The following is a 20,421-nucleotide window of genomic DNA, read 5'->3' on the forward strand; positions in this document are numbered from 1 at the left end:
ATGGATAGAAAAACGACCAAAGATGCGACATTGAGCTTCTGAACAGACACTTGTTTTCATTTAAACTAATTTTACAAGGCTTTTGTAGGTGTTTGCAGGCTGTGAAAACACAAAAGCCTGAAAAAAAGAATTATAATTGCACATGTGGTATGTTACTACCCTACCTCTCCTTCTGCTTATCATCATGTACATAATCCAATACCATACATCAGTAGCAGCGTTACCCATCTGTTATGTGTTGATAACCTGCAGCCCAGTGTCAATTTAATGCAATGCTGTTGTATTGATGTTGCACAAACTCCCATCATGTGGACGTTACTGTGGGTAGTACTTTACATTGAGGCTCATATGTTTACATACTGTATCTGCAATTTATTAGACCCTCAGCAAACTGTCCAAAAAAACAAGTTTCACTTATAAAGATCTGCGGGGCAAACTCAAATTTGGCTGGCATAGTATAGCTACAGACTGAATACACCACTTTCTGTGCTCCCTGAATGTATCTACAGCCACCTTCACTGTCCATTTCACAAGTACAGGGCAACTTCTATAGGTGATATCTATATATATATGTATGTGTGTATTAAAATGTCATGGTCACACTGGAAAATGACCTCTTAGTCCCAGACTTAATATCTTGTGACTGCATCTGAGCAGAGGATTCCTGGTGTAAGAGGTTGCAGTGAGTGTGAAAGAATTGGGGGAAAGGTCAGTTGTTCATGGCAGAAGAAATGAAAGTCAGTGAAAGCCTTTTAAGAATGCATCTCCTTACTAAGCAAATATTACCACATTCCCTACCAAATATATATCTATGTTGCTTTTATTCGGTGGTGGTGGGGGGGGTGGCCAACCAGACAAGTAAAATCCATTAAGCATTAGACAAACTTCTATGTTATGGAAGATCAAAGGACAGAGCCACATGCAATGGTTGGCAAAGACAATAATGACATCTTAAAAAAGAGTGCAGCACCAGACCCTAATTCTAGGAGCGCACAACCTCCCAGGATACCTACGTCAGGCATCCCAGGAGGCTCTTGGGCACTTCTTCACATGTCCAAGCATATCGGGCATGAGCAAAAGCAGCCTTTTTCAAAAGCAAAAAGCAGCTGATATCATGCATGCGCGGTGAGATCGTCAAATTTTTTTTATCCTAGGTCACCCGATCTCACGTCTGGGTCGGGTGATGTAGGATGAAGAACCCGGAGAGAAGACGAAGATGGCGGTGCTCCGAGCGCCATCTCCAAGACGGATGTTAGGACTACGTGGGACCAGATGACACCTCCAGAGTGATCGGACTGCCCTGCGGGAATGAAGGTAAGTGTGTCTTTGTTTTTTTTGTTTTTTTTTGATGAGTATAGTTTCTCTTTCACAGAGCCTTTAAATTATCCTAACTGGTTTACAAAGATGTTTTGCCCACAGGGGAAACATCGCAGCAAGTGGAAATCTCTGCAGCATTTACTGAAAGACTTCAGTTGGCGGCATTTCTTGCGTGCGGCCCTAGGTCCAGCAGCCAAGATAAGGTTGGTTCTCCATTGTAAATAAGAGAAAATGTAAAAGAAGGAATCACACCTAAAAACTATGAGGTGTGTTGAAACAGAAGAACCATGGCAGATATCTCACTTCTAGAATCTATAAAATGCCCAGAGCCCACCAGATTCTACCTAGAATTATACATAAAGGCAGAATGACCCTTTAGGTGCATACATTTAAAAAAAAAAATTATATTAAAAAATATATTTATATTTATAAATATATATATATATATTCACCAAATAAAGAACATGATAACTTTAATGCAGGAGTAAAGCTAAAAATCAAAACTAAAAAACCCAGGCAGTTATTTATTACAGTAAGACAGGAAACATCTCTTCTGCAATAAAATAAACTTACCTGCCTGTTTGCAATCTTTTTGCTCAGCTCAGTGTACAATCCTGGCATAGATGTATGCCAGGATAATTAAACTTGATTGTGCATATGCAGAGAATGAGTCATCCAAAATGACCAATCAAGATGGCCAAACATTCTGAATCTGCAGGAGGACCGGGTGAAGATACAGGAGCTAATGATGGAGCGAGGGGAGGTGAATATAGTTGTACTTTAAAGCGCAGGTTTGGTAACTGGTTGTTGTTGCAGCATTAACAATTAGTGTTGTGTAAGAATAAATTTGGGTACCAAAGCTATTCTCCAATGTTTATTGCAAAATGTACTAAGTTCTAAAAACCACAAAATATTAGTCTACAGAAGCTAGCCTGTACAGGGTTTACTAGATGTCAGGCCAGTGGGTGAACAGTCAGCAGCCCTGTGACAGTTGTCAGGTCAATGACCTCCCACATACTTCTATCTGGGGATTCCTTCAGCAGTCTCTAAAGACTTCATGTGCCTTTATATTGAAAGAAATAAGAACTTGACAAGAGCTTCTTGTCATTATAACAAATATGACAAGAAAAAGAACAGACCCAATGAGGGGTCAATAATTTGGTGTCAATAATTCCCAACTTCAAAAAAAGTTTGAACACGTTTGTGAGAAACACAGGCTGGCCAAGACATGAATGTGACATGTCTGATTGTCATATTCATGAACTAATTGAAGACTTTGTTATTCCAGAAATGTCTGTGTAACAAGACATCCCAGAGGCTAGAAAACTGCACACTAAACCAAACGGTCACCTTTATTAAATTCACCCACACAACATCATTTCACCACTCCTATCCTGCTATAATGACCAGCTTTTACTTTTCCTAGTTATAAAATCTCCCAGTCCTGTGCATGGAAGGGACGCATACAATGCAGAAAATACAAATATGATAAAAATGGAATTCAGATGAGCTGTGGATCTGGACATTATGGCAGGGATTCCCTATAGACCTGAAAGTTATTTAAAGAGCTTCACTCATGATAAAAAGGTGAACAATGGCTGTGGTATACCTTCAGGATAAAACACCATGTGTTTGGTAAAATCAACAACAGATGTAAGTAAACAATGATTCATATCACCTAACACAAACTTGTTAAAATGCTTTGTGAACACCTATGTATACAAACATATAAAATATAAAGTATAAAATTGCCATTACCAAGCTCTAGTAGCCCTGCCATAGCTGGCTTTAATAATTGGAGTAATGGACCTCCAGTATGTACCCAGTGAGTGGAGAACTCCTGATCTGCATTTGTGTTCTGGGTCAGCAGGTCAGAAAACATTAAATCCAATGACAGCTGGGCACCTAGAATATGGAAAGGTCAGCAGAGCCAGCCTAACAACAAACCTGTCACTCCTAAAAATCATATAAGCCTATAATATCCTGTGCTGCCCTTTTGTCAGTTACCTAGTTCCCAACACTTTCCTTGACTTATAAAACACCACCTACAAATGAAGAAAAGGAGAGGTGGAGGTGTTTGGTAGTACTTTTTCTGGGTGACAACATTGCTCCTATATTCTGTACAGTGAGTAAGCGTTGTCACACTAGGATGTGATCACCAGGTGAAAGCCTTGGGATGATCAATGCAGCCACCATATCTAGAGATTGGCAAGCCACTAATAAGACAAATTAGGCAAATGTTCATACAACACTGCTGCAAAGTACAGATCAGATCATCACCCCAGTGACTTCCTGTACCCATGTAAACACACACACATACACATGATCACACATACACATACACACACACACATATGACAGAGCTGGTCACTTCTACAGACAATCCTGCAGAAAGCTGTGACCTGATTTCCCTGATCTCTATATAAAGAAGAGATTAATCAGCCAGAAATGCCTGCTGCTGCTGCTGGTGGGATGCCAGTCACAGTTATCCTCTGCAGGATGCCCCCAAGCACAGACACCCCCATACTGACCAGATCCTGGGCACATCTGAAGGTGGCATCAAGCAGCATGAGTTTCCATGGCTCAGATAAGGTGCTGGGCAGAGGAGTGTACACATAATAGGCGCCCAGGGCAGTCAGTGCAGTGATCAGGGCTGGCAATGCTCTCATGTCGGTGGCTGAGCCTCCACACAGCTCTGTGTATACAAACTACACAGCCCAAGTTTTTGTTAGCTGGGTGATTTCATTGTTCGGCCAGAGGCATCCAATCAGGCGGCGGCACAGAGAGGAAGTCATACAAGCTGGTGTCATGTCCTTGCTGTGTATTATACGGGGAGAGGAATGCGCGGACATGTGGGGCAGCGCCACCTGATGGAGGACTGCGGGTATAGTCACACGCTGGGCGCACAGTGTTTGTGCAGAACAGACTCATCACACACACATACACCAAGGTGGTGAGCACCGCATGCATTGGGGCTGCTGGTTACAGAATCAGACAATAATTGCTGAAATGCGATTTGGTTTATTTTAGTTTTCTTAGTATGCTTTCTTCAAAACGCCATTATTTATAAATATATCCAGCATGTGTCTATATATTGAAATGCAAAGCTCCTATGAGATAGGATGCATAGATAGTGAACCTTATGGCTGTAGCATACCAATGTTCCTCCTTCCCCGATCATAATAATGATCAGGTCTGGTTCACCTGTCTGTCAACTTTGTGGCAGCATTTGTGATGTGTGAGTGTTTTCATCACTGCAGTGTCCTCTGTAGAGAAGAGCTTTCAGATGGTTTTTCAGCTCATTGTGCCAATCTTATATGAACTGGAATTTCTTTATGTTCAATATCACCATCAGTGAATTACAAGAAATTGCAGCAGTCCCTGCTTTGGGGTTGTTGGAATTAGTCAGATTGTAGCTGTAAATTAACAAGATTTCCTAAACACGTGTGCTCATGTAACCCATAGCAATGCACAATGTGCCTGTGTTGTCATTGTTTGTACCCAGCCCTCCAAACTTACCATGTGCTGCACTGCAACAAGCATGAGCTATACCAATGCAACCTGCACCATATTTGTGTAGGACACGCTGCATTCAGCAGCCAATCCATATTTAATGTACAGTGCTGCGTAATAATGTTTTATAGTATAGAGCGCCAACATAATACGCAGCGCTGTACATTACAGTATAGTCTATACTGTTTAATAATAATACCTAAAATAAATGCACAATGCAGGGCATAATAATGTGTGTGCATTTAGTACAGCACACTACATCCCCATGGGGAGAAGGAGCCCTTAACACATACATGTAAATCATAGCAACCAGTCATAAAACCCACATTATAAAAGTGAAATACTCTCATTGGTTGCTACGGGTTACCACATTCAGTTATTATAACTTAAGGATAGGACTGGTTTATTGAAAGGATACACTTGTTATACTCATTATAACATATATGTGGTGTGGTGACAGTACTGTGTACACACTGAAGCACTGTCTGGCATACAGATAGATAAGCACGGTGCACACTAACTGCACCTCACCTGTTCCACAAACGCTGCACACACAGTGAATAACACAACTGTCCAATCACACGCAGGTTTATTTCTACGTCACCCCCGCATTCTCCAGCCAGCCTTGTATTTCATATTCTTTCGCTATCAGCCAATCGTTTAAATGTCAGTCTACCAATCAGCAGCCGAATGACGTTATCACTCTCGGAACACGACGGAGCGTTCCAACCAATCCTCGAAGAGATGAGAACTAATCGAGTAATGACTCAGCCAATGACAGCTGCCCTGACATCTGCCCTATTTCTGTCCAATCACAGAGGTCCTTAAGGATTGGCTCGAGATTTTGAATACGGTTGATGGCCGCTGTGGGAAGAAAGTAATCCCTGTAGACTTGTATAGCCCGGCCGTACCGCATTCCCGTCACTGCCGCCTGTTCTGTTGTGCTGCGGACCGTCCGAACGGTAAATACATTTCCTGGTGCAGCCGGCAGGCATTGTGTTATTGGCAGCAGGGTTACTTGTCTGGGGTAATGGGGTGTCTGGATTACAATGGCTGGAGGTATACTCGAGTAGAGCTATGGGAGAACATAAGTACTTCTCTGTATATCTGAACAAGGGACTTATATTAGCGTAGGGAAGGGGAAATACTGGGTCAGGGTATTTATTGCAGCCCAGTTAATTGCCCCAGGTGGGCACACAGCAATCTGCATGCTGGTTACAGGTGTGACACTGCCACCAGAAATCAGCTTCCTGCCCAGCAATCCCCATTCTATGCAATGGCAGCCTAAATGATTCCTAAACTCCTATTATTAAATGGGGTTGTTACAGATTTCCCCCTTCCCTTCTCCCCCATGGCAGGATTCCTACCTCTGATCTCCATGGCACTACAGAGCTCAGCATGGATGAATGATCCAGGGGATGAATGATCCAGGGCATGTACCACATTGCACACTGGCATCTGATATTCCCAAAGGTATCTGCTATGTTATAATTATAGGTGGGCCAAGTTTGAATAATTTCTTGCAAGTCAAGAACAAGAAAAAAGCCATCACAATTTATATTGTTTCTGCCCTATATTTCTAATTTGTAAATCTGTTGAGTAGCCCTCTATAGAGAAGAGTCACTTTGAAGTTTGGTTTTATGATTTGGCTATGGGTGGGACATGATTGCTAATAATGTTCCTTATAGACGGGTCCAGACCTACTTCAGGATTAAACAATGCCACATGTCTCCCTGCCGCTGTCACTTGCTAGCCGCTTGGTCATACTTTAGCACTGGCTCTTAAAGAACCGCTTTCTGGACATTGGCAGCAAGTAAATAATACCAGTACCGGCCACTGCCACCCCATTCATTTTCCATAGAGCTGTCACCAGGTTAAAGCGTACCTAAACTCAGAATTTTCACTTTACATAAAAGTAAACATGTCACGCATCACGGGAGGCTCTTGGCTGCTCCTTCTGCGCATGCCTGAGCAAACCTCCCTACAGATACATTGATCTGCGCCATTGAAGGCAAGTGTGATTTTTGTTTTTAGGTTTACTTCCTGTTTAAGCTAGAGAGGCAGAGGTTACCTGGCATGAGGAAGTAGTAACCACACCAAAACCTTATGGCCAGTGTGAACATACCCTTTAGGTCTTCCAGATTTTTGCCTTACTTGGTATTCTCTGTTATCTTTGTTTTGTGCTATTATGAAAAAGATTACTGTAGGTATTTAATTGTATACAAGCATTTCAAAAGTATCTGTTAGGAGTTGGATGTACGGCATTCAGAAATATATCTGTATATTTTCTACAATATCAATGTTTAAAAAATGATAAAACTGAAACAAACTGTTTCTTCGTATGGTAAACACATGCATCCATTATGAGGCTGCTCATTCATCATACTAACCTCTTGTTCAACCAAATGCTTGAGATCTGCTGACTGTGGAGGCCATTTGAGTACAGTGATCTCATTGTCATGTTCTTATCAATATGAGATGATCAGAGCTATGTGACATGCTGCGTTATCCTGCTGGAAGTAGCCATCAAAAGATGGGTACAATGTAGTTGTAAAGGGATGGATGTGGTCGGCCACAGTACTGTGAATGTGGCCTTTAAATGATGCTCAGTTGGTTGGTACTAAGGGGCCAAAAGTGTAAAAAGACAATAAAATATTCCCCACACCATTACACCACCAGTCTGAATTTCTGATAAAGGGCAGGAGATATTATGGTTTCTTGTTGACAAGTTCTGACCCTACTATCCCAATGTTGAAATCGAGACTGAACAGACCAGTCAGTGTTTTACCAATCTTCTCTAGGCCACTGTGGTCTCCTGCTGATGTAGGCTTGACGTGTTGAGAATCAGAGATGCTCTTCTGCAAATCCTGGTTGTAAAAAATGGATATTTGAGTTACTATTTTCTTTCTATCAATTTAAACCAGTTTGGCCATTCTCCTCTGGCTTTACCAGGGATTTTTTCTGCTGCGAACTGCGGCTTTCTGGATATTTCATCCAATGTGGTTCGTTCTCGGTAAACCCTAGAGGTGTTTGCTTGTCAAATCCCAGCAGATTCTAAAATGCTACTCGCCCCTGGCACCAACAACCATGCCATTTTAAAGGGTTACTTTTCGTCAGTTAAACTTCAGCGGCTTGTCCTGACAAGGTTTGCATGCCTAAATGCAATAAATTGCTGCCATATGATTGGCTGATACTTGTTTTAAAGTGGAACTAAACCATGAATACTTCCTCTCCGTAATGATCGCAGGCGCTGCAATATTCTTTCTTCTCTTACACATTCGAATCTTGGTCGATTTTGATTGGCAAGGATAACAAAACTCCCGCGCAGGCATGCAGGAGTTCATTACCAGCATGTGCAAGGGAAGCTAAGCTTGCCTGGTATCCCTGGCAACAAACGAGCTGCAAATGCAATTTGACAGCTGGGCTGCGATAAGAGCCAGGTAAGAATAGTTATTGCAGAATAGATATTGCCTGGTCCTGCCTAATCATTAGTTTTCAAAGAGGGATAAGTAATTCCATTTTACCAGCAGTTGAATGGGTGTACTTAATACAGTGCCTGGTGAAGGTTCATTCACAGTCATGTTTTATCAGCTGTTTAAACTGTTTGGAATAGATATAATTTTTTTTTATCACTTTAATGCCTCCCCTTTGATCTTGCAACACCCTTTTTGATACATAAATTCATATTAGGGATTATTTTAACACATACATAATATTATAAAACTTGGATTATGTTATGTTGGAAGGATGAGTATTTAGAGAATACTTTTGAAGGGGACAGTTAAAATTATTATTTTTTTTTTTTTATTACATAATGTAGTGTTCTCCCCAGACCCTTTTACCCGAAGGCACCACCCAGCACTTATCAGTAACCACTCGGCTGTTCTTGGGTGATTACTAAAGAGTTGGGTCACAATACAGGGGCTGCCACTCCTCTACAATTTCTTCCCACCCATCTTAAAATAATTTTGGGGTTGAACACTGTATTGTGAATGTATACTTTGGTTGATATGTTCCCCCATTTGCCTATTATGATGTTCATATTTAAATTTAAGAATCGGAGGTTAGCTGATGGTGAGTCCATTGCCCAGTAATATGTCTGAGTATTGTGTGTTCCTAGCAGTATTACAGCGCTGAAGTTATTTGCATTCTTTCGTTTAATTATTTCTTTATTAACCTTGGTACAGAAATCTAGACCTCAGTGTAACGCCCAGGTGGTTAAGAAGACTGATGTAAACAAAGGCAGTAAAACCAATACAATAATAAATGTCTGTTTTTTATGTATAAGGCTATTTACACAAAGGCAAATATGAGTGGCAGGCTATTACAAGAAGCAATGTGCAAGTCGTTTTGAAGCCCAGTTCCTAACTAAATTTAATTATATGTGACAGTATTCTAAAGTCAACTTTATCTATACTAATAGAAAATGGGCTATTTAAAAGTTACGTCACAAATTAAAGGCTTGTTGTATTGCTGTAGATAAAGGCAGAGATTCCTGCAACCTTTGCAACAAGGAGCATTTCTTTTAGGACTATATATTGGGACGTTTTTGTAGTTTTACCAGTAATGCCTGTAAACCACATGCAGCTGATCACCAATATTGAAAATATTTTGTTCTGGACTTTGGCTGTGTAAAGGGTAATGGTTCTTACAAATGTCTCTGAAATGAAGGAGACAATGAAAAGCACAGGGTAAAGTCTAAATCTGAGAGATGCAGTGGCTCATGGTAAAACAGTCAAAAATGTTCCTCTTTTTTTAAATGTATCTTGAGAGCGTACAGCCATCCTTTAACATCTCTTGTATGAACACTTGTGTACTATAGTCCTCTAATAGTGGCTTTAATGGCATAATGGCATAATGCACATTACATTCATGGCTGTACTATTCATTTTAGCAAGGCAATGCACATCGCACAGTAAACTTCAACCAATGGCAGCCCATTCATTTTACTTGGTCTAATGCAATACACCTATCGTAATCTGTCCTTAATCATTGGGTATAAAATTCAGCCATGTATTCAGATATACAGTCTAGTATCCTTTCATCATCCATGTCAATGACTTCTTCCATAATATTACACCAGCAGTGTTATGATGGGAGTTTGAGGCAGGCTGGGCAAAGATGAACAGAAAAGCATTTTCTAACCATGCTAGTACAGTATTCAACGCAGAAATTTCCTATAGGTGGGTGGGAAGAAATTGTAGGTGGGAGACTACCCCTGTATTGTGACCCAACTTATCAGGAACCACCGAAAAACAGCTTGGTTGTTACTGTAAAGTACCAGGTGGTGCGCCTGGCTAAAATGGGCTGGGGAGAACACTATAGTACTTGGACCTATTGCTGTCTGTTGTGGCAAGGATAGCAAAAGCCACTTCAACCTGGAGGAACACCGTTCTGATATGAATGCCCATGTACTGACGACTTAACTCTTTCTTAGTAATGGGAAGAATGAGTTCAACTGAAAAATCTGATATTGCCAGCTCGCATGTCCACCCCTTTTAATGGGTCATTTGTTATACCTGTTTGTTGCTACCTTGAATTATTTGTTGCTGGGTTCTGAGTAGTGTGACTATACTCCAAGTCAAGACAGCATTTTGGTGCGGGGTACGTTTTTCATGGTTGGCTCCTGATATTATACGATTGCTTCAAATACTTTCCCACATTGATGCTAATATTTTTGCTTTTAATTCTTAGCCAAATGGAGTGAAGATGTGTACGCATGCCTTTTGATGCTTGCGCAGTGATTTCCAGATATAACATATTCATTTTTTTCGGTGGGTATTTTTTCTCTATACCTTTTAATAGATAATCCAAACTTTAAGCATACTGGGAGCATATATATATATATCTATCTATCTATCAGGAATATAGGTTTTCTTCTGGATCATTCTTTATAAACTAGGACAACCTTTTTTTTTTTTGTTTTTTGTTTTACAGACGGGTACAATCATGAATGAGCACAGTATGTTGGCACCTGCTGGCGGCAGGAGTCTGCTTGCTGATTCCTCTGTCTTTGACTCCAAAGTTACAGAGACGTCTAAAGAAAATATTTTTTCCATTCCTGCAGATGTTGATGGTAATGTATAGTATTTTACTTTTCTTTATGGGGTGCAGTAGAAAGTTTATTTGCAAAGAAAATCTCACTTTTGCCCTCAGTCTGTGAAATCTTGAAAGAGGGGGTAGCAGCACTTGTTAGGTTACGGATATCTATTGCCCTCATCTGTACTTAAATGGCTTGCCCCTGTCTGATATGCTATTATGTAGATTTACATACTGTGGCCCTGGCTTCAGTCCTTCTACGTCAACAATCCAGCAGCACATTGCTGCATGTACTCTGGGTGTACTTTTGTCCCCAGGTCCCATTGAGAAATGTAGAAGTCGGGCCTACCTTTGAGCTTGGAAGTAAATATGCTTGATTATTTACATAGTAAGACTGAGGATCCCACTTTTCAGATAAGTAGCCACTTACATTTCTAAGGTAAAGATGAGGCAATGGAATATCCCTAATTTACAGTTGCAAATTTAGGACACACCATCTACTTTAGCAAGGTCTAGGAAGCAAATCTGAGCCGTTTTAAATTCTCCAGACTGATTTGGCATAAGTGGTATCAGGCTGAAGGAAGAATTGCTTGCATTTCGATCAAGAACCATGGCATGTGTGTACGTAGCCTTACATGAGGTTTTCAGTAACTCATGCTACTGAAATTGTTAGTGATGAATTCCCAAGAGTTGCCAATTATAGTCTTTTCCTGTTGTGCTTGATCCATCTGTTTAGGCATGGGCCTGGTTAACAGTTAGCAAAACAAAACAGATAGGGAATTTCTGGCAATGATTGATGAAAAGTATATAGAAAACCTTATTTTAAACAATTGTTTTTTCAAATAAAATTTTGAACCTTACACACAGAGCACACAATTAAAATCATCTTATACAACAAATCTTAGATAGACAAAGACCTGCTGTCTGGACAATGCCAAATATTCCAATATTTTAGATTAAATCAGATTATTGCATATGCATGGAAGTTATTGCTCAATTTTTAGGGAGTACACACTTTGGGCCTGATTTACTAAAGTGTTACATATTTGAACCTTGATCACTTCAAAGGTCCATTAAGAAAAGAAAAAGTTAAATGGGTTTTCCACTTTGGAAGAACTTGAAATTCCCATTCTATTAAGGGAACACTTGCAGCAAAGTATTTTCTCTTTTTGATGTACCTACCTATTGCTCTGGTCGTGAGCTTCTGCACTTCTTTATTCAAGTAAACGATTCCTAGATGGTAATGTATGTTCTGAAAATGTTTGGGCTGTTTGCATAATGAACACCACTCTTCTTTGTACCATGTATTTTATTTATTTTAGATTTAATGTCTGATGTTATGTTATCGTAGGTACACAAAAAGCAGGCCGACTGAAATTACGAAAAAGAATTGAGGAGCTGAGTAAGAACTCCTGCTTGCATAAAGCATGATTAGTGCTGTAATTAGCACTATATAAGAAGCAATTATAAAAATGACAGCAATTATGTCCCTGTTCATAAATGTCAAATGACACAATGGATCTTAAGAATGAAATTATTTGAAGATCCTATGATTGAGTCATTCCTTAGTACTGCACTATATAACAAATGACCGACCTTTCCTTAATATTCAGTCATGATGTTTTTACCTAAAACTGATAATTCAATGTTTGATGACGTATGTTAGGAATATACTGGCTGCTCATCTATCCAGAGCCCCAGCTATTATAGCTGTTGGCCACTACCATGTTTTCTGTAATTGGGCTACTGGCTCTGGATTCTTCAAGGTGCAGTAGTGCAGTGTTTCCCAACCTTTCTTGAGTGACTGCACATATTTTACATAAAAAATGTTGCATACACAAGTAAATTAACCATTTGTTTCATCTAGTGGAAGAGTTAGATATTTTGCCATGGTACACCTGATGATCTCTTAGCATACTAATATGCTGCGGCACAGTGGTTAGTAATCACTGCTGTAGTGTAATTGGCTAGAAAATGCCCAACTCGCCAACTCTCAAATGCACTTGGTCTTTAGCTTTTTTTGTCGTTCTAAACTACTAAAAATTACTTGGCCAACTTGGCATAAGAACCCTTTGACTTTTTCAGTGTATTTCCGTATACCTATCCTCTAGAATTCTGTAAATTCCTTAATTTCTTAAAGCTTTTTTTATTCATACCCCGAATCCAGGGAATTCCCTGCATTAAAGTAATTTTTTGTCTTGGGTGTTTGTACATTCCCTTTCCATCATCTTAACAAAAATCAGCTTCTGCCAACTTTACTAGAGACCTAGTAAAGAATGCTGTGCACACTACATGTTTGCAAAAGTTAATATCTCTAAACTGTTAGGGCTTATTCACTGGGAGTTCATTTTACAATGTTGGTAAAGTGTATGGAAAAATAAAACTTTTACCCCCCAAAAACTCTCTGTAGGATTTTGTACTTTGGCCTGTGTTCACTTTGTGGAAGTTGTCTGTAGTCTTTGAAAAATGCAACCACCTCTCTGTGGCCAACCTTTTTACCGATATATGCTTCATCTTGCTGATCTTGAACCAGCATTAAATTTTTTGAGATAAAGCATTTTACACATCTTTTGGTCTGTTACTATCAATATTCCAAACATTTCAAATCAAGTAAATTTTAGCTTTTTTGACCATTACAGTAAAAAGTCTTGATATAAAAGAAGCTGTCTTCAAACATTTGAATGACCAAGCTTGATGCAGTATAAGGAATGACTGTATATAAAATGGTCCACGTCTAGTAAATCACAAGATTTTCAAGAACAAGGTAAATTCTATAAGGATGTAAAAATTGTGGTCAGTCCTTTCTAAAGTTGTAGTTTAAAGCCCAGGGTAAAATCACACTCCCTTTTATTTATTACATTTTTAACGTGTCCTGTATCTCCACGTTTTACACTTACATTTACTTTAAATGCTTTTTCTATGGTAAGATTCTGCAGCCTACTCCCCCTTACCTTATGTGAACATGGATGAAAAGCACAGACACTCATCACATGAGCCCTAATACACCCTTACACTGTGATGAGTGGTGTGGCTGACCTATTCATTTGTAGCAAACTGAACAGAGTGATTTGATTCTGGTGTCTATTGAATGAAATGTTTAGAAACATTTTACAACTGCTGTAAAAAAAAAAACAAAAAAAAAAGGTGAACACTTTTGGCAAAAGGACTGTCTGCCTGAATATTTTGTTTTGTGACATTATTTGAGCTGTAATGAAAGGCTTTTCTGGCTAATGGTAAAAACAGTCATCTCGTGATGCCTGAACTTTGACACTTTTTATTGTTCATTGTACTGGTCTCAGCAGAACAGGGATTTCCCAGTGATGGGAGGAGAAAAGGTGCCACCAATTAAATATTTTGCTCTAACTTATTTATTGTGGTAAAATTCTTTTATTGCAGAAGACATGCCCCAAATAGAAACAAGAGTGATTCTGGTCCAAGATGCTGGAAAAAATGAAGCATTATTGAAAGCTCTTGAGGTATGTATCAAGATTTACTTATTCATGTTTTTGTGCCATTACAAATGCATTGTTTTTAATTTTCTACCTGACTCTTCCTTTCCACAGACAGTTAAACTAATGGAAGTTCCCGTTATTAAGATAAGGGAAAATTGTCAAGCGAAATCCAGAGAATCATTTATAAAAAGTATTGTAAACATGGTATGGTGCTTTGTTCATACCAACTCATCTTGCATGCAGCACATTGCAAATGGCACTGCAAATTACACCACTAACCTTCTATGGAACATTTTGATTTTTAACACAGCCTGACCACCTATTCACTGGGGCTTATCCAATATTTGTAATAAGTAACTTATCCTCATGTTGCTTTTTGGTGAAGGATTGTTTCTGTGATTCTTCTGGTTTAACACTGGCCACTGTGTATTTCTTGTTACATGATTTCTTTCACAGCTATATGCTTCTGTCTGTAAATATTCAACTTGACCTTTCATTCCGGATCTCCAGGGAACTAGGCAATAAAAGAATAGATTTCGTTTTTTTCAGAATTATGCCCAGCTGTGGGGTAAAGCAAACCAGAATGGTCTATCAAATATCTTCAGATTTCAGTAACTCCATATTCCTATTTCATTTCAGCCCCCACCCCTTCCTAAAGCGCAGTCCCATCTGCACCACTGATTTGGAGGATTGCATTACCCTCTTTGCCCCTTTAAATTATTTTTTTTTTCAATTAGACTGGTATGGGGAACATGGTAGGAGAGTGATAATATTCTAGACGTCGGTATAGACTAGCCCATAACAAATGGCAAATTACACTATTATGGCAAAGCTTTGACTAATAAAAACTGGAAAAGTCATTGATCACTTAACGGTTTAATAATTTCTACCCTCCGTCACTTCGGTAAAGCTGGATCTCCACATACACATTAAAGGAATAAAAAATTGTGCTTGTTGCTGAAAATCGCCCTTTTTACATTCCATATCAAGATATTATTTTACCTAGAATTTTTACCTATTTCCCTTTTTTTTAATTTTTATTTTTCTTTATTGCCTTAAAAAAAAAAAAAAAAAAAAAGTAAATTATTGGAATGGCATGTATTCTTTACGTTACACACTCAAATCACCCATTTACTTTTCACATATTAGCAGGTGAATAGCCACACATTTTGTAGTGCGCATGTGTGAGATTGGAAAATTTTTCTTATTTCGCAAAAAGGCTCCTTCTCTGCCTGCCCGAGATACTGGGGCTTGCAGAGAAGGAGCACCCAAGAGCCTCCCGGGAGGCTTAGCGTTCCCATTCTAAGAGATTGAGAATCAGGGGCAGTGCTGCTTTTTTTTTTTTTTTTTTAAAAGGGTGCACTTGAAAAAACAAACAGAATGTTTAGCTTACATAAAAGAGTTGTCTAACCTTTTATTTAAAGTGAAATTTCTGAGTTTAGGTATGCTTTAAGTTTGGGCTCAAATGTCCAAGAAGGGTAATATTGTATTATTGAAATACAAAGTTTTACAAGTCCCAATGTACTAAAAAGTTAATTTTGCCCCTATGGAAATGCAGGAAATCAAACTTCCGCACATCACAACAGAAGCAGTGGAAGAGTATGTGGAAGCTGATGCTCCAGAATTTGAGAATGTGTTTGTGATATCAGATTTCCAGCATCCTTCATTTCGATATTTGTATAAAGCCGACTGCAGAGTACTTGGCCCACCAATCGTCTTGTATTGTGCACAGAAAGGAGAGGTATCACTTATGAGCTATTTAGCCACTGTATATATGTCATTTTATTTTATTTAACATTGATGCTGTAATTTTCTATTTAATGAAAAAACAAATGTGATTATGTAATTACTAGACACATGATTAAATATAAAGATTGGGAATTGACAGGTTTGTTTCGAGCATCACTTGGCTCATAAACATGTTGCTGTGCAAGTGTTTCTCACACCAGAGAGAATTTTCATTAAGGCTCCTCACTGAATTGTAGGATACTTAGGACTTTTTATTTTTTAATGTACTTCCAGTTCTTGTGAGATTCCATCTTGCATGTGTTAACAATCATAATTTAGCTATTTGGCTTTTTTTAGTTTCTACATATTTGCTACATGTACAGTGCTGTTCGGATTGAAAAAGAAAGCAAGTGGATGAAAATAGTAGTACTGTACTGCTTTTATTTTTTTAACCTAATTTTGCTAGTGCTTCAGTAGCATGGAACAAGAATGTAACCAATGAAGCGCAGACAATTATTTTAAACATCCTAATCCTACATCTTTAAAATCAATTTAGTTTGTCTTAAAATGATTTGTCCCCTTCTCTTTTTTTTTTTTTTTTGTTTCCCTAGGCTTTACCATTTACATCTAGACCTCTATACTGTGCTAGCATGCTTAATCTTGTCCTGTGCTTTACTGGTTTTAGGAAAAAGGAGGAACTGGTGAGTTACTTTTTTTAGGAAATAAAATGTTATGAATATTCAAAGATTACTGTAGACATCAGTTCAGATATAAAAAAAATGTAAAAACCTAAAGCATTGTTAATAAGCCACTTATACATAGAATTAATGGCATACATATAGTTTGTAAAATAACACACTGAAAAGTTAATTTATTTAAAGTAATTTGATTTTCGTTTGAAAAGTCTCTAACAAGATGATGATGATGGTTTTAAGCCCATATTAGATTTTTGCCATTTATTGTTTATATAAAGGTGCCATTAGGACATCATGACACATTATGCCTTCAGATTATTTTTCACTTGACGTGGGGGGCATTCTTGTAGGTTTTGTATGTTACATGCAGTCTAGAAAAGTTTTTCATACTTAACCAGAACTATCACAAATTATACATTTCAGTTCTAAGGCATCAAAGTTTAGATCAATAAAATAAAGTAAACATTTTCTGAGCTAAAGATGGAAGTAGAGTAATGGCTAAGAATAAAAATCCTTAATGGACCACATTAAAACCACCCACAGGTATTACAGTATTGCTGTGCTAAGGATTGTTAACCCCACAAATGCTACATCTGTACAACATCCTTCCCTAATGCTCAAAAACCTATTGTACATGTCTGTAATATGCACGTTTTTTTTTTTTTTTTATGCACTGCACCATTCATTTTGTTTATCTATTTCAGGTTAAACTCGTGACTTTAGTACATCATATGGGAGGCACTATACGCAAGGACTTTAGCTCTAAAGTCACCCACCTTATTGCCAACTCAACTCATGGTGACAAATTTCGGGTTTGTATCTTTTGTTCTTCCCTACTAAACTGTATATGTGCAGATTTTATACTTTTTTCAGAAGGATCTGGGTTTTTGCTCTTTATTTATGCTTGACTATCCTGTAATAAAAACCCACTTTCTGTCCTAGAGTGTCTGCTTTCCACTCACAGTAATTTTTCTAAGGTAGAGCAGCATTGTCCCCCTGGAAAAGAAAGTGTAAGTAGGAAGAAAATCTGACCCTCTTCCCATGGGAGAAAATTGTTCTTTTATCAGAACTAGAAACAAGTTAACTGACAGGTGCAGCGAAGGCATCATATAACTGCATTATTTGTGTAGTGCTGAACGTACTAAATGTAGTAAATAAATGCATTAGTTAGCAGTATATAATAAAGTGTAAAATATTTTTTTTTTTTGGTTTAGGAATGGTAACAATGTTTCTCTTTTAAAGGTTGCTGTCAGTCTTGGAACTCCTATCATGAAGGCTGACTGGATTTTAAAAGCTTGGGAAAAAAGGAATGAACTGTGAGTATAACTGTGTCACATAGTACCCAAACTGTTTTCAGCCTCCGTGGCCCAGTCCAATATATGAAGTAATGATAACCCTTATGTAAATATAAAAATTAAAAGAAGTTTTGTAAAAAACTTGAATCAACTATTTTTTGATTTTATGCAGTAGAAAGGTAAGACACACCATAGGCTGATTTGCAAGTAATGCTATGGTTAACATTTCTGGGAAACCGTTAACAAAGAGCAACGGTTTTGTGTTAAATCAAATCACTTTATGAAAAGAAAAGATGGTTGTTAACTTTTTGCAATTATTTTTTCATGGGGTTCAAAGGAGTACATAAAATGAACCTGCAAACAATTACCTCTTGGCTCAAAAAAATCTTCTTCTAAGGTCATTTTGTTACTATGGACCTGAATTTAGATCTATGACCTTCTAACTGCCCCTCTAATGCCCTGTCAAACTACTCCTATTGGTTGCACAGCAATAATGCATACAGCACATTCGCTATGTGTAAGGTTTGCTACAGGTGAGGAAATGTTCCCTGCAAGTTGGCTTTATTAGCAGCTGTATTACAAGGTGTTGTGCAGGTGTTGGTTCATCCTTTTGTGGTAAGTTTCTGTAACTTTTATTATTAAATATATGCAATGCTGTAAAGAAAAACAGTTTGTAGTGCTGCATTATGAGAAGAGTTGCAGAGTAGGAAATTTGATATCCAGTCTAAGAACATTTGAAGAACAATTTGTTTTGTGTGAAAGCACTACTTTTACATGTATGTATTTTTTTTCTAGTGAATTCAGTGCAATGGATGAGGAGTTTAAAAATGAATTTAAAGTTCCCCCCTTTCAGGACTGCATACTTAGCTTTCTTGGGTTTTCAGAAGAAGACCGAGTCAGCATGGAGGAGATGACCGTAATGCAAGGTATGCACAATTTTAACAATGTGTAAAACCTTGTACATGACTAAAGTAGTTTATTTGGTGCTAATAAAAACAAAATGTAAGAAATACAATACAATGAAAATTATTGTCCTTCATTGGCTTGCGGGGTGGGGGGCAATAAGTGACGGAGCCTACATTAGGGTGAAATTGAGCAATGCAGCTGTGCACATCAGCTTTCTGATTTCTCAAGCTTCTTATATGCAAAGGTAAATTGTCTTTGGGTAGTGAGAAGTGGAAAGGATTGTTTTTTCCGTTCTTGCTGCCGGCTGTTATAACTGCTACAGCCATGAGTGACGGGTTCATTCTAATATTGGTGGTTGTACCCCAGAATAGTATTTTGATGTGTATACTGTGTGATCTGTTGAAGTTGTTTGGCTTTTATTTTATTTCTACTCTTTTAGGTGGGCAGTTCTTGCCTGTTGGGGATGAAAAGTGTACTCATCTCGTGGTTGAAGAAACCTCTGTAAAAGAGTTGCCCTTTGAGCCGCCAAAAAAACTTTATGTTGTTAAGCAGGAGGTGAGTTACAGCCTAGGTAACAAGCAATTCATGTTTTTGATGTTTTAAATTACATTTTTTTCCTTTTTTATATCTCCTCAGTGGTTTTGGGGAAGTATACAGATGGATGCCAGAGCCGGAGAAACCATGTACCTCTTTGAAAAGGTAACATTCTTGCTGCATACGTTAGTGCAACATTTTTTAACTTTATTTACAGTTTATTACACCCTCTTATTTACAATTATTTGTGTTACCTCTGTCTACCTTTAAAACTTTAAGTAGACCCTGGCAATAAAGGCACACGTTTATCTACTTTAGCAAAGTGCATTTCATTACCACTTTCTTGCTTAATGTACCCTAAGAACCCCACTCCTTTTTTTTTTTTTTTTTTTTTTTTTTTTTGTCAAAAGCGCTCACATCCTCTTTTTTTTTCTGTAGAAGTGATGGCCTGCGGCCTCACTGTTGAAACTTCCTATAGATCCATAGTCTGTAGACTTGCTACAAAGGTGTGGGACAAGAATTCTGCAGCATAAAGTTAGGTAGTTAGTGGGCACATGGGTTTGAGGATTCATTTAAATCTCTAATTTCAAATAGAACTGTATCCAACATGAAAAAAAATGACATATGCTGCAGTCTGTCAATAGCACTAACACATCAGGGTTTTTTTTTGTTCTTTCCATGTAGCATGACAGTCCAGCACTCAAAAAATCTGTGTCCCTGCTTTCATTGAATACGCCTAGCAGTAATCGTAAGAAGCGGAGATTGAAAGATACTCTTGCCCAAATAACTAGAGAAACTGATATCTCTCCTTTTCCACCTCGGAAGCGCCCATCAGCTGAGCATTCCTTGTCTATGGGATCACTGCTTGATATCTCAAACACCCCGGAGTCTGGAAAGTCTCTGTCAGGTAAAGTTTATTCTAGGTCATGTACCCACATTTGT

The 20,421-nt window shown here is 38.4% G+C and overlaps 2 protein-coding genes across 5 annotated transcripts in view; one reads left to right on the plus strand and one right to left on the minus strand.

Annotated features, from left to right (window-relative positions):
* Positions 1-4,124, minus strand: part of NCEH1 (neutral cholesterol ester hydrolase 1) — a 19,982-nt gene extending 15,858 nt beyond the window's left edge. The window contains exon 1 of the mRNA XM_072408117.1: positions 3,849-4,124. Coding sequence (XP_072264218.1) covers positions 3,849-3,986 — 138 coding nt within the window. The 5' untranslated portion in view covers positions 3,987-4,124. The remainder of the gene's footprint in view (positions 1-3,848) is intronic.
* A 1,497-nt stretch (positions 4,125-5,621) lies between these two features.
* ECT2 (epithelial cell transforming 2) overlaps positions 5,622-20,421 on the plus strand; it is a 32,389-nt gene continuing 17,589 nt past the window's right edge. The window contains exons 1-13 of one of the 4 annotated variants that reach the window (XM_072408118.1): positions 5,622-5,792; positions 10,525-10,604; positions 10,768-10,906; positions 14,266-14,345; positions 14,433-14,525; positions 15,880-16,062; positions 16,661-16,750; positions 17,449-17,556; positions 17,987-18,060; positions 18,835-18,965; positions 19,385-19,500; positions 19,582-19,644; positions 20,164-20,386. In XM_072408118.1, coding sequence (XP_072264219.1) covers positions 10,780-10,906; positions 14,266-14,345; positions 14,433-14,525; positions 15,880-16,062; positions 16,661-16,750; positions 17,449-17,556; positions 17,987-18,060; positions 18,835-18,965; positions 19,385-19,500; positions 19,582-19,644; positions 20,164-20,386 — 1,288 coding nt within the window. In that variant the 5' untranslated portion in view covers positions 5,622-5,792; positions 10,525-10,604; positions 10,768-10,779. The remainder of the gene's footprint in view (positions 5,793-10,524; positions 10,605-10,767; positions 10,907-14,265; positions 14,346-14,432; positions 14,526-15,879; positions 16,063-16,660; positions 16,751-17,448; positions 17,557-17,986; positions 18,061-18,834; positions 18,966-19,384; positions 19,501-19,581; positions 19,645-20,163; positions 20,387-20,421) is intronic. The other 3 variants (XM_072408120.1, XM_072408119.1, XM_072408121.1) reach the window with 3 other exon arrangements.

This window comes from Pyxicephalus adspersus, chromosome 4 (genome assembly GCF_032062135.1).
Source record: "Pyxicephalus adspersus chromosome 4, UCB_Pads_2.0, whole genome shotgun sequence".
Taxonomy (NCBI): domain Eukaryota; kingdom Metazoa; phylum Chordata; class Amphibia; order Anura; family Pyxicephalidae; genus Pyxicephalus; species Pyxicephalus adspersus.